Below are 27068 nucleotides of genomic sequence, written 5' to 3'. Positions count from 1 at the left end.
AGAAATGAACAAATAAATAGTTAGTTTTATACTGGAGTTGAACCTTATTCCCATTCTCACCTTTCGCTTCTTACATTAATTAAGCAATGTATTCTTTCATCGCTTCTTATGTTTATTAAGCAATGTATTCTTTCATACAAGAGTCAGTGTTATTTTTATCGTAAACTATGCTTTCATAAAAAAGTCAGTGTTATTTTTATTGTAAACTTCTACATTATTTCAAAATAATACCAGAAATGGTTATTGTATAGGGTTGACGAATATTTAATTGGTGAATACAGAGCGTTGATTGCAGGCGGATGAGAAAAAGTTCAGTTGTTTGTGCAATATTCAAATTTTGAACAGTAGACTTTTGAATGAAGAGGGAGTAAGATGTATAACATTTTTTTTCTTGGTGTTAAAATACAATAGCCAGAGACAATGAATCGTAGAGCTTTCTGTATCCACGTCCATGGTTAATGGTTAATCGTTAATGGTTACTTTTAATATTGATGATAAACGAATTTCAAACTGATTGTTATCAACCAAACCGAAGACTTCTACTATTTGAAATACTGACGAGGAGAATAGCTGAAAGGAGAGCTTCCTTCCAGGAAGGAGACCTCCTTTAAAGCTTGCCAGCTACATTTTCCCTCTAATTATAATTGAATTAATGTAACCATTTTCTCTATAACAAAGACAAGATGGTGTTCAAACAAAAGTTATGGCTTCCTCAATCGTTGAAACTAGGCGAAACGTTTGTAACGAGAAAATCCATATATCTATTTCTGCTTACGGGATCACAAATATATTTCACTGTACAACAAAACACTTAAACAACTTAGAATATGAGCATCTACGTAAACAACAATTCTAATTGCTTATCAGTCATCCCCACATCCCCACTAGAAGCATGATTGCACTCATTCAAATCCAAAGAAAAAAAATCTGGTGTGGTACACTCACACAACTTTCCTTGCTCATTGAACTGTAAGCCTCATTCTTAAACGATAATAATTTAGGGGAATAACACAATGACGATTGGCGGCAACATATTTGAAACTAAGATCAGACTACTGTATATGTGTATATTTGTTTTCAGAGTAATTTTTTCCTTTGTGTAAATTGTGAAATTCGATGATTTTTTTAAAAGTCGTCAAAACAGATGAAATATCTCGACTATGTGTTCTTTTTATAAACTGCTCTACCTACCTACCTCATGCACGAGAAGGAGGTTACAAAGTCCATTTCTCAAGGATGGGGTGGACCCCCAATTAGTTTCCCAGAAAGGAGACTCATGCCAGTTGATAGAGCAGATGAATAACTATACAGGGTATGAATTTGAAAAAAATCGGTCAAGTCATTTTTGAGAAAATCGTGAAAAGCATGGTTTTTTAGTAATTATCCGCCATTTTTCTCAAGAATATTACGGAGCTCGTGCAATTTTCCCAGAAATGAGACTCATGTCAGTTGATAGGATAGGGCTTATGAATCCATGGTATAAATTTGAAGAAAATCGTCAGAGCTGTTTTCGAGAAAACCGTGAAAACCATGGTTTTTTAGTAATTATCCGCCATTTTTTCCGCCATCTTGACTTGAATTTTATTGAATCTCTTATTTTCGGATCATCATGGTATAAGGACCTTGAGTTTAAAATTTCAAGTCAATCGGTAGATTAGGAATGGAGTTATCGTGTTCACAGACATACACACATACACACATACACACACACAGACCAACACCCAAAAATCATGTTTTTGGAATCAGGGGACCTTGAAACGTATAGAAAACTTGAAATTAGTGTACCTTAATTTTTTTTGAAAGCAATACTTTCCTTACCTATGGTAATAGGGCAAGGAAAGTAATAAACAATATTGTACTTTGAATTGTTTAACTCCATTTGAGCTCTATGAGTTTTAATTTATTTATAATAATAATTATTATATTATTGTAATTATTATAATATATTATTACTAGCCGTCAGGCTCGCTTCGCTCGCCATATCCGTCTAGCCAGGGGGCTCCGCCCCCTGGACCCCCGACTGGATTGTCCAAGAATGAGATTAGCAGGCTCGCTTCGCTCGCCTGCATTTTTTCATGTTAGGACAATCCAGTCGGGGGTCCAGACTAAACGTCTGGCTAAACGGATATGGCGAGCGAAGCGAGCCTGACGGCTAGTAATATAATATTCCAGGATTGAAGTAGCAGTGCCCAATCAATTTTTCCTCGATAAATGCATTTAAATCTTCAACTTGGTGCCAACCTAACAAAGTCAACTCAACTTAATGCCAACCTGACAAAATTATTAATTTAGTTGCCAGTTAACAGCTGTTTCGAAGAGGTACTCTATCTAGATTATAGTTCTATAGTAACATATGATATGGAAATTTCAATTATAATTAAGAGATTGGGAGAAGAAGAATATACATGCTAAAAGACGAACTTTAAACCCTTAAAAACAACCCTTAGAGTTAAAATATTGCCAAAAGATTTCTTAGTGCGCCTCTAAAGGGTCAACTGAACATACCTACCAAATTTGAACGTTTTTGGTCCGGTAGATTTTTAGTTATGCGAGTGAGTGAGTGAGTGAGTGAGTGCCATTTCGCTTTTATATATATAGATTATTATCATAGAGTTCAAAATAAAACACATACATCATTCAAATGGAGTTAAACAATTCAAAGTACAGAATTGTTTATTTTTCCGTGGGCTTGAATAAGTGCAATCATGCTTCTAATAATATATGCAGTTACCAAAGGCAGTTATCAATGTATCCTCTAATCTTCTCTCTCACTCCTTTCACTAACATTTTTCTCTCCTTGCCCACTCTTCCTCTCCTATTTCATCCTTGTCGCACATATATTCGATTGTAGAAGAGCTTTCTCTTCTTCTCTTCAGGAAGTTATTGGTTCAGATTACGTTCTCTATGCGAATCGATGTGTGTCCTTTATCCCATTGTTACTTTAATTCAATTTGTATGTACGCGTACTGCTCTATCCAATTTTATTCACTCAAGCCAGTTATCATCTGACGGTTATATTACAACCTCTGGCACCTACCAGAACTTTACTCAGCACTTCAATTCAGTGAAATTTATTGCATCACTGCATCACGCGTAATTTGTTTCTGATAACAATAATTCACTATTGATAAATGTTAAAGTATTCTTCTTGGTGGAATAATCTTTGTTCGGCAACAGTACTTTTCCTTATTCTACACAAAAGTGTAAGTGAATGTAACAGGAAACCAGAAATGAGTATCCTACTTTGGGTTTATGTCTTGAAATACTAAATTCATAACTGTAAAAATATATGTTTTGCAATATAAGACAAGTAAAAAAAAATAAAAATGAATAGTTCATTAAGCTGCGTTTACACCAAAGTTATCAACAAAATGTTAATTACTTAATCCTCATAGATTCTATTCGATTGAACATAACTTATCATACACATGAATGTGCTTGTCAAGTCTCGTTCAATCTAATAGAATCTTCAAGGATTAAGTAATTAACATTTTGTTGATAACTTTGGTGTAAACGCACTTAAAAGTCTTCTTGAAAATCTTGCCGACGTTTCCACAACTACTTATCATTATTTACCTTATCGTAGTTGAATGAATAAGTTGAAGTATACAAGATAATAAGTTCATTCCATTCAATACAAGCAGAACGTCATTCATCACCTCTATTCGCCCCTCTGTCATTCATTAATTACTAATTCATCACTCATGTTACAAAATTGTTGATTTTCCGATCTCTGATACAATTCCTAAAACGATAATAATTGTGGTTCTTGAAAGTGAACATCATGAAATCAGGACCGAAAGGATCAAAGAAACGAATACCATCCTTATCAAATTTTTTGATCGGTTGAATTCTTTTAAAAAAAATCTTATTATCACTAATTTTCCAATATCAATCAGTCTATCTCTCAGTCTATCAGTAACCAATTTCCAATCTGTACACTTTTACCCGGTAAAAGTGGATTATATATGTGAGATAATAATATATTTCTATTACTATGATAAGGTTTACTCCAAACTCAGTATTTAATATTGACAGCACTTCAAGTAAGAATTGGCTGAACGGAAGCTTCTCCCGTTCCCGTCACCGTCAAGCATTTCACATCGGTCTGTGCAAGTGAATCCCGCTATTGAATTGACTCTGTTTTATACACCGTGATTCAAAAAGAATACCACAACTCTGAAAATCTTTATTTAATCAAGGAAACATAATAGAAACTTGGGTTGTAAATCAAAATGAAGAGTATTAAAATAAGTTTTTCCCCACTAGAGAACAAGTTCACAAATGTTCAATGTGACCCTCTCCAGACACTCGAGTGATATCAATACGATACTCGAACTCGTTGCACACCCTCAGTAGCATATCGGGCGTAACAGTTTGTATAGCTGCTGTTATTTCTTGTTTAAGCTCCTCAATGTTAGCTGGTAGAGGCGTTCGATACACCTTATCTTTAACGTACCCCCATAGAAAAAAATCACAGGGGGTGAGGTCAGGGCTTCTTGGAGGCTCAGTGATGGAGTGCTCTGTCTCGAGATGCTTAGCAGCCGATCCATTGCCTCGGATAGTTTTTATTCAAATAGGCACGGACAGATGAGTGCCAATGGGGTGGTGCTCCAAATAAGGAACTAAAAAGAACTCTAGAGCTTTCTCGAATCGATGACAGATAGTGCTCCACTCTCCGTTTATTCTTTGCAAAGCTATAAATTTTCAAAGTTGTGGTATTCTTTTTGAATCACGGTGTAGATCAACCTAAAAGTTGAAGCATCAAAGTAATCAGTGCTTCTTCCTGGCTGATTGATACATGAATTATGATCATGTGAAAAAGTATTTATAAACTATTCTGAAAACTCTGTTTTCCTAATCATGGATAACACTAGCTTAAGAGTTATGAGCAGGATAAGAAGGACAATCTCAATGGGAGTGCTGATAAACTCAGATGAGTTTAGACTCTTGCGCTTGTTACTTCCGTTAGACTGGTGATCACTGGTAGTAAGTTCTGGAGAGTAACTGAGTATGCTAAATATAATTTATGAGTGTAAAAATAGCTTCCCGGTGGTTCGGAACCCATCTAAACTGTGGGCCAACTCATCTCTCATATTGCAATTTGCATGAATACTGCAAAGACCAGAGAAGACAGAACGACATGATACTTCAACAATATGTAATCTAATCTGATCATCATCATCCTCTCCATTATCATGAACAAGCATGCAGCTTATGTGAGCATCACCCTCAGAAAACTAAGTTTGGTTACACTAGTAGAAATGTTTGGATTGGATTACTAAAGTGAGCTTTGTTAAGAAAGCCTATGGAATCGTTTTTAAAATAATACCCTCTATTGTTTATTCTTTAAATAAACTCTATTTTAAACAATGTCTACGTAGGCTCCTTTGAAGACTTACTTTGAAATTTAGAAGACTTTGGAATTTAGAAGAGCTTCTTTAAATACACACTTTAAATACAAGAGGTGCTTGTAATGTATTATTACTTGATCGGTTTCTTGCACCGATTTCATTAAAATTATGATGATTGTATTTGAATGTGTTTAGTAGCAAAATATTTCTTCCCAAGTTGCGCGAGAAGAGAGAACGACATGAATACTTCAACAATATGCTCTCAGAAAGCTCTCACTAATTCACCCCTTCAATCTGTAAGTCTTCAGGTATTCTCAAGTTCAATGTTACTCATTTTTCAACCGACCCCAAATAATGGGAAAAAAGCAAGGAGGAAGAAGAAGAAGAAGAATTTTACTCATTTTCTTATGTCATTACTCAACAAGAGCTGCTCTGCAGAAATGGTGTGCTCGGCTCAGATACAATCGACTTATAAAAAAGGCATACCACAATAATCAATGAAAACCCAAATCAACTGAAAATGAAATGCAATTAATTGAGAGCCGTTTTCCTGTCATATTCAGGCTTATTGCTTTATAAACTGCAACAAATATTTGAATAATCTCCCAAAATTGATATTACTAAACAATCAATTGACTGACTTTCCACAAATGCAATGACAATTAATAAAAACCTAGATCATCAGGAAATGTGATTTAATGGACTGAAAGCCGTATCACTCTTATATTCAGCCTCAGAGCTCCAAAAATTGCATCAAGTATTGGAATAATATTCCAGAACTGAATTGCAGCATAAGTAAACCATGAATCAACCTTCCACGGATGCATTGACATATTTTCTGGAGCAACTTGTACACCTGCAGGCTGTGACCGATATCTATGACATCACCTGTCAAATCAAGAAAGTAAGAGTGCAATCACTCACAGTCCTTAGTTAAGCCTATCACCTCGTAAAGGAAGTTGAACGGTGGATGATACGTAACAAAATTGGAGGAAATTACGGCTGCATCGAACGCAATGAAGGAAAATGGCGGATCGATCAGATAAGAGTCGTCCAGCACGGCTCTTCAGTCTCCGCTCCACCAGTGAAATCAATTTGTGATTACGATCAAGTCTATTTATTACGAATCAGAGTCGAGATTACATTCAGGCGTCAGATTTTTCATTTGTCAAATAATGTTGGAAATGGAGTAGAATGCGATTGGAGTTATAGTAAAGGGAAGAGGATGGAAGAAGTGAGTATGTGAATAATATCAAGAGAAAGAACAAAATGTGTCGACCAATTGAGTTTCCTGGCAATTGATCGACTGTTTCGATCGAAAGTCACTTGATAGCGGTGAGTATGTATTCTTCTATTTGGCTAGTATATTCTGTAGTGTTAAGGTGCAAACGAGTGGGTCGTAGTTTCGCTTTCAGTTTCGATCGATGCCGCTGATCAGCTGGCAATGATGAAAGCATTCGAATGATATTGTGGTGAACCGAGATCAAGACTTTCTGTTGATATCGAGACAATTTTCTGATAGAAAGATTTTCTACAGCTGGTACCAAGGTACCTAGAATTCATTCTATACAATGTATTCTAGGTACATTGGCTGGTACCAATCAACTACACTTCAACTCCAAACTACCGTTTTAATACCAGTACACAATAATAATAATAATAATAATAATAATAATAATAATAATAATAATAATAATAATAATAATAATATAATAATAATAATACGAACTATATTCATCAGTCAACAAACTCAATAGTAAAGTGCGCTTACTTGACTTGGATCCGTAAGCACTCTAAAAACCAACCATCTGGTTGTGAAGAAGCATACCAGCAGAATAATAATAATAATAATAATAATAATAATAATAATACTAATAATAATAATAAATTTTATTGCCAAAAACAATGCATACAAAATAATACTCAATCATCTAGAGCATAAACTAATAATAATAAAAATAATACAATTATGAATATTATATACTGTAATTCATCACAGGGTGACGTCTTTATTACAGCTGGTAACTTTAGATGCAAGATCATATTATTAGATAACACAACTTTCTGATATCGAGACAATTCTGTTCACTCACATGCTTTAAAATGTATTCGAGTTTGAAGGTCGGTCGCGAGAGCGACCTAAACTGTAAGCTAAACATCGACCTGACCGTTCGATTCGTGCCCTCAAGTTATTCAAAAAAATGAGAACTTGGAAAAATAGGAATTTAGTACGTTTGAGCAGTTAACGGAATACATTAAATGATTGGGGTTTTGTGGAGTGATTGAATAACTAGCCAAACTCAATGCAACAAGAAGTAATTAATTTGAAGCAATAGAATCTTAACATATCACTTTACTCATTGCACATCATCAGGCAAGCTTATTTTATGCCTGCTTCATTGCCCTCATCCATCATAGTTCGCCCATGCTTTTATAAACTACTGAAAGTTGATAGAGTTCTAAACAGTGGATGGAAGTGGTTGAAGAGAGAAACATAAAGTTTGTTGAACAAACTTCATGAGAGAGAACTAGTAGAGAAAAGTTTGTCAAACAAACACCATGAGATGAACTGGTTGGAGAGAAAAACATAAAGATCGTTTTCAAACTTGAAAAAACGTTAAGTTTGATGACATATTCAGTTTGTTCAACTGTACTTGTTGAACAAATTCCATGTTTTTCTCTTCAAACACTTTCATGTTCCACTGATTAAAACTTTATCAATGTATCATAATTATATGAATTAGTCATTCCAATTTCCACGCTACTTCTCACACGCCCCTGCTTCTTCCAATCATTATTCTCTGATTTTCGCACTCCAATCACTCAATTCAAAATACTCATCATTACTCTCCGTAAGTAATGATCAAAACCTCTCAATCTAAACAACTTTAGTCATCTACTCAACAAACATTCTCCACCATCCGAAAGTTATAGATGGAACTCAGAGACGATTGAGTGATTAATGATTGGTAATTCACGAAGGCCACTGGAAAAAACGAAAGTGTTTTCTATTCATGTCATGCGTAAATTTTAATTGGACGCAATCGGCTTGTGGTTTTTGGTCCAACAATACCCACCTCGCTCGAGTGCAGGGGGAGAGGAGGTATTCGATTGTTACCAGATGAGGATCGGTTTTGTGGTGTTATTTATTTTATATTATTCCATGAGACTCTGTTGACACTTGTCATCATCTATTTCCGCCTAATCATCCTCTCACCTTTTAGCCAGTTGTTCACACTCTCTTACGGCCAGAATCGGTGTCCTAACTTGACGCCTGTTGCGGGAGCCTCGCCGCCACCGTTTCGCTCCACTGACAAAACCTCGCTCGCTCGCGCACCTGTGCGTTCGCGCGTCCGCGAGCCGAAAAGATAAACAGACCGATCCATTGACGACAATAGAAATCATGTCGTTGCTATAAATTGCTGCGACTCAAGTTCACAAGATTCAGTTGGTGCCGATTTCTCCACAGGATAAGGCACATCATCAGTTGGGATACAAAACTGCGCAGAATCGATTTTGGACCACAGTGTATTGTACTTCATCTAGTCAAAATAGTTGTATTACATTGTTACAGCACATCTACTGACGCAAGACATGGCTTTCTACTATCCAGTAAGTGAAATATGCTCTATCAATAGTCAAACTTTTCAACCAATCAAGTGTTTTGATAGGGCTACTTGAATTTCCAATCACAAGATTACTAATACCATTTTTTCATGTTAAATCCGCATTGGACTACATAAGCTCAACAAATTGAAAAATGGTATTCAATAATTAATTTTTGCTTTGGAGCTCCCCTATTCATACTCTTCTCCTTGATTTTTCTCCAGTAATCCTTCAGTCTCTCCGACCTCCTGCGACGCTCCTCATCGGAAATCACCCTCACCCGTCGTCGGGTAGGTTCCCGCTGTTGAAGCCTTGTGGTTATCAGCTTCTGATAGTTTCCGGACTTCTGCAATTTTTTTAATCCACCGGGGCTGAGATTTCCGGTTTAAAAAGAAATTTAGTATTTGTTTGGAAATCCTGGAATAATCAGTTCTCAAGAAATGTCCAAAGAAAGATATTCTCTTTTTCGCATCTGGTCTACTAATGGTTCTGAGTTTCTATATTTGAAATAGGTTTCCAGAGGCATAATGAAACTGTCATTAAACAAATGACAAATTCGTCATTAAAGCTGCAAATGACAAAAAATTCACAGCTGATACTACTTGTTCCCTGGAAATAGTGATCACGTATTCAGTTGGATAACACACTGAAAGCTACAGAAAAACCTCCAGACCTTGGAAATTCTGCCCCCTGGCACCCCTGAGACCAGCCAAATTTTTGGGACACATTTGAATCTGCTTTGCACAGAAAATTCAACTGAAGCTTTATTGTTCAGCTAGCCCAGAAAAAGTAGTTTTCATCAAAAGTTTAAAATTTCTCAAATTTGAAAAATTCACTGTCAAAACTGTTTGTTTTACCTCCTCCTTCCCCTCCTCCTCATCCTCCTCAACTTCCACCTCTTCCAAATCTTTTTTCTCCTTCTAATACTTTCTTTGTGTATATTGGAGCAATCAATCAGCTTATAATGATTAATTTAGCCTCATGAATTTTAACGTTATGAACTTTTCCAATTTGGGTAATGTGACCTAATTCAGACACGAGCCTTTCCATTCCATGCAATTCCCAATAGAAATAATAATTATCCAGAATATGAGTTGCATGCTCGAAATAATTACCTTATTCAATTATCTCTGACGTCCAATAACGCAAAAATAGAGTTGATTATGGCCTTTTAAAATAATTGTAATTGTGAGCGAAGTAGCCCTGCCCTGATATCCATTTGTGAGCAGTCTTTTGAAGGTTCACGCCCAGCTTATAGCAAACTTTAGTGAGTTTTCCAGTTGAGAGTACCAGGATCCATATCCTAGTTCTTGAGCAGATATTCAGTAAATTCAGTTAATTGATCTATCATCTACTGTGTATATTGTTTGTTGTGCTCATCACACTCATGAACGTGACAGTTCCCAGAACCTCACATCAAACGCAGATGGGAATAAGGAAAAAAGTGAATCCTTATTTCAAGAGCTTTGTGGAGAATACATCATTGCATGGGGTGAAATACATTGGTAACCCCAACAATCATTGGATAGGACGTCTTTTCTGGTGTATAGTTGTTATAGGATCCATCATCTCATTGTTTGCAATATATCGAATGAAAATGAATCAATGGAAAGAAACTCCCATGACGATTGAAGTGGAATATACTCCTCAACACATCTCTACCCTTGCTTATCCTGCTTTGACAATCTGTGGTTCAGCACCTACTTTAGCGGAAAATATTGAAGATCTTTTAAATGAATTTCATGGTACTGAGATATATAAGATTGCAGATATTTTAGGTATGAACAGAAAAGCATTTGATAAGATGTTCGGTATGAGTTCAACTGGAAATGGTCGTCCTACAGCTAGTAGTGGAGAGAAATTTGTTATATCTGATTTGAGTCTTGAAAATTTTTTCCTTAATACCTCACTAGAATCCAGGTTATTTATTTCCTCATTTCCATATAGGTATAGATTTAATTGGAGTCCAACTTTCACGTTCAGGGGACTCTGCCTGTCAAGCAAAATGCTTCCACCCTCAAAGATTTACAAAACGAATGCAGTACGAAAATTTTTACGCAATGATTTAGATCCACTAAAAAGAGAAATCGGTTGGGATGTAACGTTCCAGTTGGACAGTGGAAAAATTCATGGATTTCCGTCATATACAGGGAATTATAGTTGGACATCAGATAGATCAACAACCAAGTTTTATCCACCAGAGAAGCTTCCAGCTTTAACTGAGTATTATATGGAATATTATTTTACTGATTTTGGAAAAAGAATGAATTTTATCGGTAGAGATAATATACTTCGGGTTACAATTCACAATCCTTGGGATGTCCCAAGTCCATTCATGAGATGGTATCGTCTACAGCCAACAAAAAACTCTGTCATTTACATCGAACCTGAACTAATAATTAAATATCCTGTCAATGAGAATGATTTTCTGTACAAAGTTCCATCTGCCAAGCAATGCTACAATACGACAGAGAAAACATTGGACTTTTTTCAATATTATACGCGACAAAACTGTTTAACAGAGTGCTCCACCAAAAGAGCTCTAAAAGAATGTGGATGTGTTCTATTTTTCATGCCGCACAACGAATCAACATACATATGCTCCGATGAATACAGCTCCTGTGCGGTGAATGTTGCCAAAGACACTCATTATGACACAGATGACAGAAACTTTGTAGATTCTTGTGACTGTTTGCCATCTTGTAACTACACTGACTACAAGGTTATATCTTATGAATCATATTATCGAGATGATTCTGTAGATACTTTGAATCACATAGTTGAGGTTTTTTATAGGAATGACTTTTACCATCCAAAAGTTCGAACCTACACGTACGATAACAATGAGATGATGGATTCCACCGTTTTCTACTTGGATGTTTTCCTAGGCGTAAGTATAATGACTATAGCTGAAATTTTCTACTACATTTTGTTGTATGTTATTGATTATTTAAAAAGGAGGATACAAGCAATGCTTGAAGGACTGTATATGTCTTGAGAAATTGGTTTGAATAAAAGTTGCTAATAAACATTTTTCTCATTTATTCCAACAACTACCACATAAGCTCACAAACTTCCAATAAGAATGTTCAAATTATATTCTCATTGACTCAAGATAGATGCTATTGAACCACCTTAACAAGCCGAAAAGATTCACTTTCCTTAGGACCTTTTCCTTATGTACCATTTTGGTTTGAACAGAAATGCATCAGATATTGGTATAGTCTTGAAATAGAACATATTATAATAAATACGACCTCTTCATCATGTATTTCAATCTTAAAGATTCTGGAAAATAGCATATAGTGGAGATAACTAATAATATTTTAGTTTTAGATCTTAAAAGGACGTGAGCAAACCTCGTATTTCCCAATCAGTAGGCCTAGTGAATAGAAATCAATAATTCTGTTTAAATTTAATATTGAACCAGTTGCTAATGTGCACATAAAGTATAGGCCTAGAGCTGTATATAATCGTATATAGTATAGAATAGAATCGTTTAAAGCTGTAACTTCAAGATCGATCATGCGATGCGTGTCTATGAAAGTAACTATGCAAGAAACTGGAGAGAACTACACATAAAAACTCTCATTACTGAATAATCAATTCCATTTAAATAGCCACAAAACTATTGATTCTGGGATAAGACAGATTCTTATTATCAGTTAGGCCAACCATTTTCTTAGAAGTATCTACAAAACATTATAGCTTGATTACTCCCAGTATGAGACAGGTAATCACCATTCTGTAACTCATCAGAGAGCTATTTAATAAAATTATTAATGCTGAAAAACCTAATAGGTTTGATAGGTTTTATGATTCGAGTTATTAACTAGGAAGTAATCTTAGCATTGAAAGACACATTACATTTCTGAAATGCGTTTTAAACCTGAAATCATTGCAGAACTTTGAATCACTTATGGTAGCTACTGCAAGTATGTACGCGTAGTAACAGAGATTATAGATATTACTAGAGAGATGATTGAAATAGTAATTATTTCTCTATGATAGTAGCAAGTATCAAGTAGCAAGTAACTTACTACTTATACTTCGAGTTGTAGTACTATACATACTTATATTCCAAGTAGTAGTAAGTATACTTATAATCACCAACCATCAGAGATTATAATTTCTAACAGAGATGTCATGCTAATACAACAGAATTGATTGGAGTTTCTCAATCAGTAGGACAGCTCAAGGCAACACATTTAAGTACCAAGGATATCATTGAACGTAGTAGAATTACTTCAAAATAGCTAGTAGAAAAGTGAGTATCCCATTATGAAGTTAGCTTCTCTAAACAGCTCTGAAGTAGTTGTGGATGGATAGCTCTATCAAAGAGGTAGCATAGCTCTCACCGAGTAATAATAGCTCTCCACAACAAATTGAGCATATACCGACAATCGGATCTTAAGAGGAGTTCACTTAAAACTGTCAGCATTCCTCTTGGAAATAGGATGAAGGCTACTCATTTAAACAATGCTGACATTTTGAAATGAATTTCACGTACATTGATCACTTTCATTCTATTGTAGAATATGAGAAACAACGTCATATCCATGGAAAAAGTGACAATGTTGATGATCACATCCTATTTCAAAGCTTACTGTTGTTATGTAGACTACTATACAGAGTGTTTCAGAAGTAGTGTCGAACATTTTAGGGTATTGTTCCTAATGATACGAGACTACAAATGTCGTATTTTAAGTGTCCAAAACTCAGCGGTTATCCTTATAGCTGCCATTTTGTTTTTTCACTTGGGATTAAATTTTTATCTCAAGAACGAAATGTTGTATTGACCTGAAATTTGGCATGAATATTTATGTGATAAAGACTCAACTTTATAAAATGAAATAAAACTAGCTGCCATTTTGTTTTTTCACTTAGGAATACATTTTTATGTCAAGAACGAAATGTTGTATTGTCAGATTTGGCATAAATATTCATGTCATAAAGACTCAACTTTAAAAAATAAAATAACAAAAATTTGATGTAAAGTTTCAAAATAGCGGCCATTTTAAATTTTTGATTGCAGATTTCACGAAAATCGTTCACTTCACAGAAAATTTACAACAGACAAAAAGGTAGCAAATTTTATCAAGATTTCAAGGATACCTCATCTATTAAGATTGGTCAGAGAATAACAGAGAAATCAATTATTATCGTACAGGATGCATGATCATGAACAAACAAGATCATCTGAAAAACATTGTCAAATCAGCTGGATGGCCATATGGAGCCATACCGACCGAGTTTCAAAACTTCATCTTAAATACAATTGGAATTAAAAATGTAATATTGATGTTTAAATTGTGAAAAGTTGTCATGCATGCAATACGGAAATAATTAATTGCTCTGTTATTCTTCGACCAATCTTAATGAATAAGGTATCCTTGAAATCTTCATAAAATTTGCTAACTTTTTGTCTTTTCTAAATTTCCTATAAAGAGAACGGTTTTCGTGAAATTTGCATTAAAAAATTTAAAATGGCCGCTATTTTGAAACTTTACATCGATTTTTTTTTATTTTATTTTTTAAAGTTGAGTCTTTATGACATGAATATTCATGCCAAATTTCAGATCAGTACTACATTTCGTTCTTGAGATAAAAATGTATTCCTAAGTGAAAAAACAAAATGGCAGCTATAATGATAGCCGCTGAGTTTTGGACACTTGAAATACAACATTATTTTGTACTCTACTATCATCCAGGAACAATACCCTGAAATGTTCGACACTACATCTGAAACATTCTGTATAGTAGGGCTCTTCAGTTGTTCGATATACAGAGTGAGTCATAATATGTATGTACCCTTCAATAAGTTGGATACTTTAAGTAGATATAATACTGAAACTTCAGGTTAAGTTATCGGTCAAATACTCTACCTTTTGACGTACTACTGAGTTTCAATCCCTCATAAGGGGGTGACTTAGGGGTTGTAAATCGAATATTTAAAATATAAACACCCATTGTGTGGTACATCATTTTTAAGGCCTTTTTAATACAAGATAGATGACATCCATGGAAATGTTCTATGCCTTTTATCCCAAATGGTAGCTGATTGGAAATTTAGTTTTAAAAAAATGATTGATGAACTTCAATCAGCCGCCATTTTGGATACAAGTATCGTAAACATTTTTATTGATGTAATCTTCCTCGTTTTAAAAAGGCCTTTTAAAAGATGTACCAAACAATGAGTGTTTACATTTAAAATATTCGACTTACAACCCCTAAGTCACCCCGTTTATGAGGGGTTGAAGTTCAGTTGTACGTCAAAAGGTAGAGTATTTGGCCAATAACTTATCCTGAGGTTACAGTATTATAAATATACAACAATCTCCAACTTATTGAAGGGTTCCCATACATATGACTCTCTCTGTTTATTGTACTTCACCGGTAAGTTAATATAGTTGTATATAGTAAGGTTAAAAACAAACTGCAAGCATTTCTTATACATAAACAACATCACATCAATATTTCCCATAATATGCTGAAAGTTTGAATTGAAATTCGTCACTATAAGTGAAGCTGGTTATCGTCCTCATGACACCTCTCTTCTATTCCAATGATTCAGCACATCCTATTCTTGTTACAGATATGATAGATATAGATATCATTGAGAAGCCAGCCAATAGATCCTAGTTATATAAGAGCGACAGTGAAATCCAGCGAGTAGAAATGGGAATGCAGATTGTTATCCAGTCTGAGTCACAGCATCTCAGCTGTATCGTGTGAGAGTCTCTCTGGCGTAATGATCTTCACTCCAGCTCCAGCTTCTCTAGTCATGCTTTCAATTCTTTCTCATCTCCTACACCTCGTCCTCCTATTCTCGTATTCTCCTTTGTTCCCACTTATCTGTACTGCTCTTTTATCATCTTCCTCTTTGCCTCCTCTTTTATCATCTTCCTCTTTGCCTCCTCAATCAATCAATAAAGTAGTACTCAATCAATCAATCAATCAATCAATCCTCCTACACCTCCTCATCCTTTTCGATCTTCTTCTTTGTTTCCACTTATACGTACTGCTCTTTTAATCTCCTCATCTTTGTCATTCTTCTTTCTGATTGTTACATTATTCTCCCTTCAACCATCTTGTTTCTGACTCATTCTATCCTTGAAGTTTATATTTTCACTTAATTTCTCCTCATCTCGTTCAAGATCTCCTTGTCTTATTTATCATCCTCTTTAAACCTCTTTCTGTTTGACATTCTTCTTTCTGATTTTTATCTCTTTCTTTCATCATCCATCTTGCTCTTATCACCTTCTTCCCTTTAGGCTTATATTTTCTTATCCTTTCGTTTAAGTTCTCCACTTTGTATATACTTCTTCCCTACTTTCAACTTCCATCCTTCATCTTCTAGCACTCTATCATCTCCTAGTTCACCATCAACTCCATCATCACCTCTTTTACCGTCATATTTATTGAATTCTCTTTCTCAATCTTATATCCTCCTTTTGGCTCTTAACGACATATTTATTGCTATAGGATACCTCTCTGCCTTCTCCTTTCCATCTATTAAAACAATGGTTATATTACAATTATCTCTCACATTTCCCTTATTGTTCACATTTTTCTTCTCCTTCTTCTTCTTCTTCTTCTTCTTCTTTTTCTTTTTTTTCTTCTTCTCCTTCTTCTTCTTCTTCTTCTTCCTCCTTCTCCTCCTCCTCCTCATCCTCCTCTTCAACTCCTCCTTATACCCTCTCTCTCTCTCTCTTTTTTCTCTCTTTTCATCCTGCTACTTCTTCTACTTCCAAACCTCTCGTTTTGAATTACTGTAATCCTTGACATTTCAACTACAGCCTAGCTCACCAGCTAACCGTGCTCTCGAGTGAGAGGATACCCTTTCATTGTTATGAATGTATTATTCTTCTCGCTCGTTGAGAAACAAACAATGACTAGCAGACAGAATTAGTCACTGAACTTGGTCTGAGAGATTGATTCACAACGAAAGAACAGATGAACTTTTGATTGAAATCGTTGCTAATTCAACATCAAGAGAGATTTACAGTGAACGTTTTGCGAATGAAAAACTTCTACAAAACAAAATGGCAAATCCCTCATAACATTGAACTTGTAACAGATACATTGATAATCGTTGAACTATTGTTACATTGTGAATCGTTTACAACCGCCATGTTCCCGAATCTCCCCCAGTGCATTTCCGGTGAGTCCCCCAGGGAGATTTAGCTCTCAATTCATTTTTAGCCCGATTTTTGTTCTCATCTCTGCTTTTCAATCCAAAAAGAATACTTCTCCAAAGAAAATCACATTAGTTTTCTGAGCCTTTTAATATAGAAATTCGATTATTACCAAGAGTTGCATTTTACCCTTATTGAAACAACTTTTCGTTATTCAACATCCAACATTTCAAGTTAATGTGAGACTTTCTTGGAAGTTATCAATCCAAGTTATTATTACTCTTGCAATACTGTGCATCCTTCTTCTACTGTGAAATCCTGAAACCAACAACATTTGTATATGCAATTCTTTCTTCGATTACTTTCTGATCTTGACTTGATTCGCCTACATTTTTTTGCCTCATCATTCATCTCTTCAGTACTCACTGTAAAAAATTACAAGGCACTCTCTCATTCTTCAGCTCTACTTTTTCTTGTTCAATTTTTGCATTGTCATTAGAAGTCATCAGACTTGTCATCACTTTCATTATATTATCAGTTTTTCGTTTTTCCCAAGCGCACTAAATTAAAAATACTGTTAAGTAGAAAAGCGGTATTGGATGATTTCTACTTTTATTTGCAGCTCTAGCTGATGATCTATAGGTTATCCAAGTGCAATACTGATACACCAAAACTGATCGCTCTTCACCTTCTAAAATCACACTTACAGTACACTTACACACACACACACTTACATCCTGCTAACTTAAAAGTTAAATTTAGATCAATCAAATCAAATTTACATTGTTCAGCTGTTGATACTGCAGTTCCGTAATATAGGTTCTTGGTGCTACAGGATTAGCTATCGAAGTCTCTTAAGTGTCATAGGATATTTTCTGTATCAAGTTTTATAAATTTGGAAAGAATACCGCTCTTCAACTTTTCAAGAAGCACAATAAAAATGGAAAATCTATGGTGATTTCCTATTTTCTACTAATTTTTCTACATCGTATATCCTTTAGTAGAAAATTGCAAAAAGAACTGAAATCCTAGAGTAAAATAATGAAAGCAAGAATATTCTTAATTATAATCGGCATACACCATATATATTTCATAGATAGTCAAGACGTGACTTTTGATACAACGATGTACTCCAAAACGTGTGGTCGTTCCAAATCTGACATTGGAGAGTGAACATTAGCCAATAGGAAATGCGAATATGAAATAATAGGCCTACACAACAACTACGCGCTTTCTATTGAAATTGCAACATCAAGTTAAGTGCAATGGTCCATAAAAGGTTCACAGTATCATGATGGAAACCTAATTCTTTCAACTTTGAAACTTTATCGACAAACTATTTTTGTAAGAAATTTATAGCTCCAAACCAAATGGAAGAGGAGTATAGAATGTACTGAGAAGTTGAGAAATTCAATTCCAGAGAATTGAACTGTTCAAATGAATGTTTGTGACTTGAAATTCATTTTGCAGTTACTGTTCCAACGAGTAGACTACATTACTTAAAACAATAATTGAATTATTTGTGAGTATTCGACTGAAGGCTGCTGTTGAAGTCGATGTCTAGTTCTATCCACTAGAAGAAATAAAAAATTACATGCTTGAATTAATGATCGGGAATGAATGTAATTTTACATTCCTGAAAGAGATTCATGTCAGGTATCAGTATTACAATAAATTTATTTATAGTATTTCACACAATAGAACATTTTTAGTACAATAGTACATTTTCACATTCCTAAAAGAGATTCATGTCAGGTATCAGTATTACTATAAATAGATTATACATGAAACTATACCTAAATTATTACTATAAAGTAATACTGATACCTGACATGAATCTCTTTTAGGAATGTGAAAATGATTGTATTGCTCGAAAGATTCTCAGCTGTATCAGAACATTCTTGAGAATAAAACTTTTCATGTAAAGTACAAAATTGGTGATTCGCTGTCCACATCTTAAATAATTTATACATTCCAAATAATTTCCTAAGCGCTTTAATGTGAATTGGTTATTGTAATTCTCCAGTTGTATTTAAAATTTAGGTTTTTCGAATAACCGTTTTTAATTCTGTAAAATTTAGTTATATATTATATCTATTTTCGATTGAAGATTAGTTTTTTAAGTAAAAATTGTTATTTTAATAAGTGATAGTGGACTGTAGTATAAATTTGCAAACGGTCAGTATTGGGCATAAACCTGATGTGCCCTCTCATATAAGTGTAATAATGGTTCATGACTAAATAGATGAATAAATAAATTTATCTACTCAAGAACATAGACTCAAGACTTATTCAATTATGATGACCAAGTTCAAGAGTTCAACATTGGGAGAAGATTCTCTCAAAAATTAAGCTTTACACTATAGATCAATAGAAATCAAAACATTCTCGCGAATCAACCAGTTCAAACGCATCAACAGATACTTCAGATATTATTATTCGTCCTTATCAAGCAATGATTAACTCACTGCTAACATATTGTCTATACTACATGAACAAGATTATCAATCTCATGTCATAATCGGAAAGGTCATGATGTCACAAATGCTTACTAGTGGTGCGGTGTATTCTTAATCTGATCAGAAACAAGCAATCAAATATTTGAAATGACACAAATACCAAACAAAGATTATAGAGTAGTTTTGTACGGAAGATAACCTGCAAATTATGTGTAAGCTCATCCAAAATAGCATTTCATTAATGCAAAAGATCCAGTTATTTTGACTGAATGATTAGTTACGTTGCATAGAATAGACCTTCATTCACAATAAATCTTGTTTGGAAACTATAAATATCATTAAGATACACAGTTCAATAAGTAAATGAATGGGATAAAGATATTCTCTGAGTCTGGATTCTGAATCATAGCATAACACGTAACTAACATATAAACACGCAGTAACATATAAAAGCTTGTCACTCACAAAAGCAACGATTAATGTATCACGCAAAGGAGTTGGTAATTTCTCTCGCCTCCAAAGTCATAATCGCACATATACACACGATAGATTGCAAAATATACGTATTATACTGAAAACAACAGCTCATTGTTTTGTGACAAATACCGCTATTTGTTAACCTGAACGCTTTGCAGCAAGATAGGTTGCATAATTTCCTAATAGCAGTTAGTAGTTATGGGTGTACTTATTCTGCCATCTTCTAAGTATCATAATTATTTTGCATGGCCTGTTCGTATTCATCTGCCTCGCCGAACTACGATAAATTTAAGGATACTGCACTATCTTGTTTTATGTAGGATGCTACTATTATAGACATGAATCATTGAAATGGTAGAAGAAATGTAAAGGAAAAGTGTAACGAAATCTTGAATTCTGAGATGAGAATTTAAAAATCAGGTAATATACCAATAATCAGAAGTGAGATGTTCTCATTTTTATATCAATACCTGAATAATTTATTGTTTTCGCAGGTATTGGCTTTAATTCTCTCGACTGTAAGATGTTCTCATTTGTATATCAATACCTGAATAATATTTATTATTTTCGCAGGTATTGGCTTTAATTCTCTCGACTGTGAGATGTTCTCATTTTTATATCAATACCTGAATAATTTATTATTTTGGCAGGTATTGGCTTTAATTCTCTCGACTGGAACCTCTGTGTTCTCGAAGAGTTTGGCAATGGAGCCATTTCACCACATTCAAGACTTTTCAGGTACGAAAAAATTTTCTGTAATGAAAAAGAGAATTCATAGTTGATGAGAGAAGAAGAAGTAGATGATAGCATTCGTGCATGAAGTTTTTCATTTTGATTTGGTCAACCTAAATTTACAACCATTTTTAATCTTTCTATGAAGAACTATAATCACATTTTCCTCCTAGTTTTGTAGAAAAGTGAATATACACCACCACCGAAATGGTAGTTCATGATAAAACTCTCAAAGTATACACCAGAATAGAGCACCTCAATCGTAAAATATGGTCACAATATGGTAGTAACTATTTCATAGTAGAAACTTTTTAATGCACATTGATTGAAATTGGGAAGCAACGTAGAAATTGGGAAATATTTTGAACACGAGTAGTTGAGTGACATACAAAATTCTATGATTAGCTGGGTACTCTTGTATTACACTGTAAACTACTTGAGAGTTACTAATAAGTTATGTAAAGCATTAAGTCACTAACAACTTTCGCAATGAAATTAGAACATTAATTTTGATGATTTAGCTAGTGGGTTGTAGGTTTTGTAGGATTACTGTATCTGAATCTATTGAGACTTACACCAGTTTTGAAAGTGGCTAAATGTAGCCACTTAACAATCGGGAAGCGTACTACAAAAATTACAGTCTGATATTTCAGCACACGGATTTCAGAACACTTATACAAAGTGATGTTTCTAGACACCGAATATGAATAATTTCATCGTGACTCTAGAATCCAACTCTTTTTGGAGAATGATACTGCAAAAATCAAATTTCAATTAAGTGTATATTTTGCTAATAGGAAACCTGGATCCAGATCACTCTACTCAGTAGTTGAGAAGCAGATCACAATATTGATTTATTTTTCATCAATGTATAAACTCATAAGTGTATATCAAAGTTGTAGCCTACGTATTCTATGAGTAACAAGTATCTCACATAATCAAATTCCTTGTATTATGTTCCACTGTAAATTATTTATCAGTAGTGTAGTAGAGGATGGGTCTGTTTACGATATGTTTCAGACATTGAACGACAGAAAAGGCAATCTCACCCCGCTGCTACAGTGGCCAGGTACCAGGAGAGACCATCCAGCATTCTCCAGCGAGAGGGATTCCAGAACGACCAGTTGGTCGACTACCTGACACCGCCAAGACCACCAGACCCGCTCGACGTCTTTGGGAAAGGATCAGGATTCAATTCAGGACCATCAACACCCTCCCCACCAGTTCTCCCCGGAACATCTCTGCAGCAATCGGCTGATGGCAAATGGAATCTGGGATACAATGCTGACGAAGTCCTCATTCCACCCATAGATCCTTACCTTTTTGGTCCTGAAACCAAATACAACACTATCCAGCAACAAACGAAAACTATCCAGGGTGGTTTGTTTGGTTCTACAAAGAGTTCAAACGACAACTCCCCAACTAAGTCTTCATCATCATCGACATTATTTGATGGTTTAAACTTTGACAAGGACCCTTTCTTCAACACAGAAACATCAGGAAAGAATGTGAATAAGCCTAACACTAACAACAACTTCCAAGACCCATTAAACAATGACGACGACACAAAATTTAAACCCTTCATACCATCTCCCAGTTTTCCAGCAGCAGATGCAGTAACTAATGGCCATTCAGGAAGCCCCACCAATCACCTACAAGCAAACCCCGATAACTTGAACCCTACGGAGCCCAGCTTGAGCTTTTTGGCCAATGCTGCTTTGGGTTTCATCAATGCGAACCCCCAGAATAACGGTCTGCGTTCTCAAAACTTCAACTTTGACACAATATCGCACAGTTTCGAGAACACCAATCCTCCTCAAAACAATTTCAATCTGCAAAATCACAATCTTGACACACAATCTCAAGGCTTCGTGCCTTTGATCACAAATAACAACAACAATAACGTTCAAACGAATCAAAACTTCCGAGCAACTAATCCAAATTTCAATAACTTTCCCGTAAACAACTTCCAAGGAACTCAGCATTCCAACACTGATATTTTTGGTAATAATTATCGTGGAGCCCAGACCACTAACGTTGATGTCAGTGTACCTTTCGTGAAGAGACAGACAGATCACAATAAAAGACAAGTAGATTCTGAGGAGGAGAATGAAAGTGCTGAAGAAAATGATGCTGAAGATGATCACCATAAGCCAAGTGGTCCGGTGTACACATTCGTCAAAACTGATAAGCATGGACACTTCAAATGGGGAGTGAGGCATATGGTTTGATGACTGTTCACAGGTGCAAAGTTTCACAATAACCATTTCAAAATATTTTATTTTCCTACTCAGAACAATTTAAGTGAACTGACTTCCATTCCTATTCTAGTCTCAACTGGATTTCCAATTTTAAATATTATTATGTACAGTCACTGGTTCTTAAATGCAATATTTTCCTTATAAACTCACATTTTGGTACTAGTGTAGATTGGATTAATTTATTATTATTGTAGATGTGTAAATTATATTAGAATTTCAGTAATGCTTGTTTCCTGAGTATCATTTTTATATTCCTTCACTAGAGAATTGATATCAATTAAGGTAGTATCATTCAAGTGATTTTAGTATTTATATTTTGGAAAATCATTTCTGGAGACGATATCAAGATAGGGCTGGGCAACTAACTGTTACCAGTCTGGACAATTTATCCACAATAAAAAAATCAATTATTATTTAGCTAACAAGCACCATATAGAAATAAATTAATTCTGGTATTAAAATAACTACTCTCATTCTTATATTATTTCATAATAAACAAATTTAATCTAATAATTGATATTTTCAAATTATAATTCTATTTTTAATCCGTTAGTTTCTGTGAAAACATCATCACTATAAAACGCATGATGAATTGGAGTATTAGACAGAGTATTTGATTTTTCAATCGAACTCCTATTCAATTATATCTCCCATATTCTTCAATTGACCACCCCAGCAACATTGCAGAAAGAATTCAAAAAGGTTATTCCATGTAATTACTTATTCTTTAATTCGATTATTTCATTCAACAGAAGTAATACTTAATTGAGTTTTATCATATACTACACAAATAAGTCTCATACGATTCACCAATCAGCTTCTCTGTGTATCAGAAACATTGTTTTTGTGTTCCAAGAACTTTTTTGGAGAAGTGGCATGTGATTAACATTGGGAAGTAACAGTCATTAATCGTAAATTGAGGGTTATTTTTAAGAGTAGGAGATCAGTTTTCCTATCTTAATCAATCTTTCAAGTAGATAATTGAATTAATGAACAGTGACGAAGAACCCATAATTCATGAGTTTTGAATTCACAAATGGAATGATTGCATGCTCATGTTCTTCACGGAAAATGAAAATTAATGGTTAGTATCTGAGACTAGTTTTAAAGACAATCAACATAAAAAAAAATGTTCTACACAGATCAGATGATTGTTGATTGTTGAGATTAGAACGAGTGTTCGACAATTTTGTTTTTTGTTACGCATAATACATTCTATTGTTAAACCAAACATATAGAATAATCTTAAAACTTGGACCCAATTTTTCAAATAAACTCACTTACAAATAGTTAACATTCATTATTGTTTCGAAAAATCTAAATTCTGGCGTGATTATTGGAATTATATGAAATGTTATCTCTTCAAGAAACACTTGACGAAATGATGCAAAATACATCAATTAATAACCCACAAAAACAAACAATGGTATATTTTACAAACTCATTATTATAAATGATTGATTTCCCATAGAATACGATTGATATAAATTTATTAGACCTGACAAAATCAACTCACTCATAAGTGGAATGCTTTCATTTCGCCCACAGATATGATGCACCCGTCGTCATTTGGCCGTTCCCTACAGCAACCTATTCCAGTCAGCCATAGAGAACATCAACTCGGCTCCTACCTCGCATCGCCGGCTGCAGCCAATTATTACCAACCACAACAGCCGCAAGATACGCGTCTAAAGTCGCCGATTTATCAACCGCTGCAGCAACAGGATACGCGTCTCAAGTCGCCGATAGTCGTGGCTCCAGAGCCGGCTGAAAGCAAGGAGCGTAGGAGACGTCAGGGACACCACCATCAAGGGGTCACAGGCCCGGTGCACACTTTCCAGAAAACCGACAAGCATGCGCACTACAAGTGGGGCGTCAGGCATCATGTGGGCCACGAGTATGCTGGGCGTAAATAGGGTTGGTCAGGGATCGTCCAATAGGTTAGAATAATAAAGAAAGGAAAGATGGAAAATAATGATAAATGGCGTTCTCTGGTTCGAGCAAGGCTGTAGATGGAATTGGTTGAAATTATAAATTGAACAAGGAAATTATAGTTTTTCTACTTGGGTACGGGTGATACTGAAAATAACTTGGAAGACGTAGTTGAATTTTGATCCACTCTTGATTCATGGGAATGTTGTGGAGCTTTTCTGTAGTATCATGAAGTGACGACCCTTGGTTATTCTAGATTAGTTATTCTATGATAGTACATTATAAATGAGTGTACTAAATTTTTCAAAACCTCAGTTTATTTTAGGAAAAGTTGTTTTGATAGTTGGAAACTGAAAAAAAAGGGTGCGTGTTTCTGGTAGCGCAATAAAAAACAAACAGAACTAGTTGACAGCCTATTTGAAATAACGATTCTATTCATTCTTTCAATAAGTGATTTTAAATTTACAATGACTTTCTACATAGATATTCTATTACTATGACACTATCATCTTCTATCATCTTCTATCATCTCTTCAATTCTATCAAAATAGAAAATCAGTAGGCCTATGTATGACAAATTAACTCACAGAATAAGAGAATGATCCGATTGTAACCTATTCACTAATTATAAGAGGCTATTATGCTGTCAATTTAGTGACTCATTTCTTTCAAAATGTGAGCTCTGACAAGTGAATAGAATGGACACTCTAAAACAACCAAGATGCTGAGATACGCGGTAGTATCATACATCGAAGATCAAAAACTAGAGTTCTTTCTAGATATTGAACCAAGATGTAGGTCTAGATTGTAGGCATTTTTGAGAGAAAAATCGGAAGGCTATACAAGGTGTACTTTTTCGTAAATAAAGTTTTTTTCGAAATTATTATTACTAGATGTTCGTGTAGATGTATATTGTTTTAAAGTACAAAAAAATAGATTGAAGAGGATACATCGATACATCGTTAGTGAATTCGTTGGTGTTTTCTCGAACCAAACACTCATTCCTTGGTTTGAATTCACATATTCACATTTAAATTACACTTGCAATCTTGCAATGCTATGTAACAACCATATTAGTAGGTCTCAGATAAAGGATACATAATACTGTGAGAATTCACGGGTGAGGTAGAAAGGTTTAGAACAGCATTCAAGTCATATAAAATCCATTCTAAAGTGATTCATATTGGAGTTTGAACCAAACAAAATGATAAGAAACTTGAACTTTACCAAATAAATTTGTTGTAGCTCGACACAAAAATGTTCACATAAATTTGTTGTTGATTTGAGTCATGAAAAAATTTAGAGATAATCAATTATTGTATTAGATGCAGGAATATAAATTTGGTACTGTATATTGAACAAATTACACGACAGTCTCAGTGTCCCTATCTTGCATTATTGATCCTTACCTTCTGAATCCTTTAACATTTGTAGAAAACTAACTTACGAGTATTATCTGAAACCTCAAACTTCGATTCCAGGTTCTTTGAAAAATAGAAACTACTTGTCTCTTGAATTCAATGACTTAGCAGCAATCTTGATTGAGTTCAACTCAAATCTGAAATATTTTGAAGGTTATAGAAAGTAAACTAGATGCTGCTTCAATGCTTCCAGCAAAAACGTTTCAGCAAGAATGATTTATTATGCTATCTTTGTTGTTGAGATTTCAGATCTCAGGTCTTAGGCCCTTCTTCAGTGTGGAAAGTAAATTGTAAGATCGTGAGATCTGAGATCATAAACTCCAAGCTTGTATTTCACGGATAAATCGAGTTGTTTCACTATGAAAATAACATTTAGATGTTGTTCTTACGCTATCATTGAATATTGCATTACACTGAATGAATATTTGTCACGGAATAACAGAAACAATATTGATTGCGATTCAATAGTATTTTTAGTACCTGCTATCGTAAGACTCTTGTAAAACACAACTTGTAGACAAGTCATAGATACTAAGGTGCGTCCGCCAATCGTACTGTTTTGACAGTCTTCAGAAAACATATAGAATATAGACATAGAATGAGAGGCTTTTTCGAATAGTACTTCAAGGTTTAGAGGGCACAACTTGATTTGAGCTCTATATTCTCTTCAGAAAATTGGAATTTTAAC

The 27068-nt window shown here is 34.6% G+C and overlaps 1 protein-coding gene across 2 annotated transcripts; it reads left to right on the top strand.

Moving 5' to 3' along the window:
- The first annotated feature begins 8795 nt into the window (after window positions 1–8795).
- LOC111047073 (homeobox protein 2-like) lies at window positions 8796–24692 on the top strand. 2 transcript variants are annotated; one of them, XM_039437681.1, is made up of 4 exons: window positions 8814–8966; window positions 20685–20772; window positions 21787–23010; window positions 24576–24692. In XM_039437681.1, the coding sequence occupies exons 1-3, from the start codon at window positions 8949–8951 to the stop codon at window positions 22995–22997; spliced, it is 1317 nt and encodes a 438-aa protein (XP_039293615.1). In that variant the 5' UTR covers window positions 8814–8948; the 3' UTR covers window positions 22998–23010; window positions 24576–24692. The 2 variants fall into 2 exon arrangements, with proteins under 2 accessions (XP_022188432.2, XP_039293615.1); XM_022332740.2 differs by lacking the exon at window positions 24576–24692 and having other exon boundaries at window positions 8796–8966; window positions 21787–23500.
- The last annotated feature ends 2376 nt before the right edge of the window (window positions 24693–27068 follow it).

Source organism: Nilaparvata lugens, chromosome 11 (assembly GCF_014356525.2).
Source record: "Nilaparvata lugens isolate BPH chromosome 11, ASM1435652v1, whole genome shotgun sequence".
Taxonomy (NCBI): Eukaryota; Metazoa; Arthropoda; class Insecta; order Hemiptera; family Delphacidae; genus Nilaparvata; species Nilaparvata lugens.
Note: the sequence above shows the minus strand (reverse complement) of the source record. Positions and strands in the feature narration are given on the sequence as shown.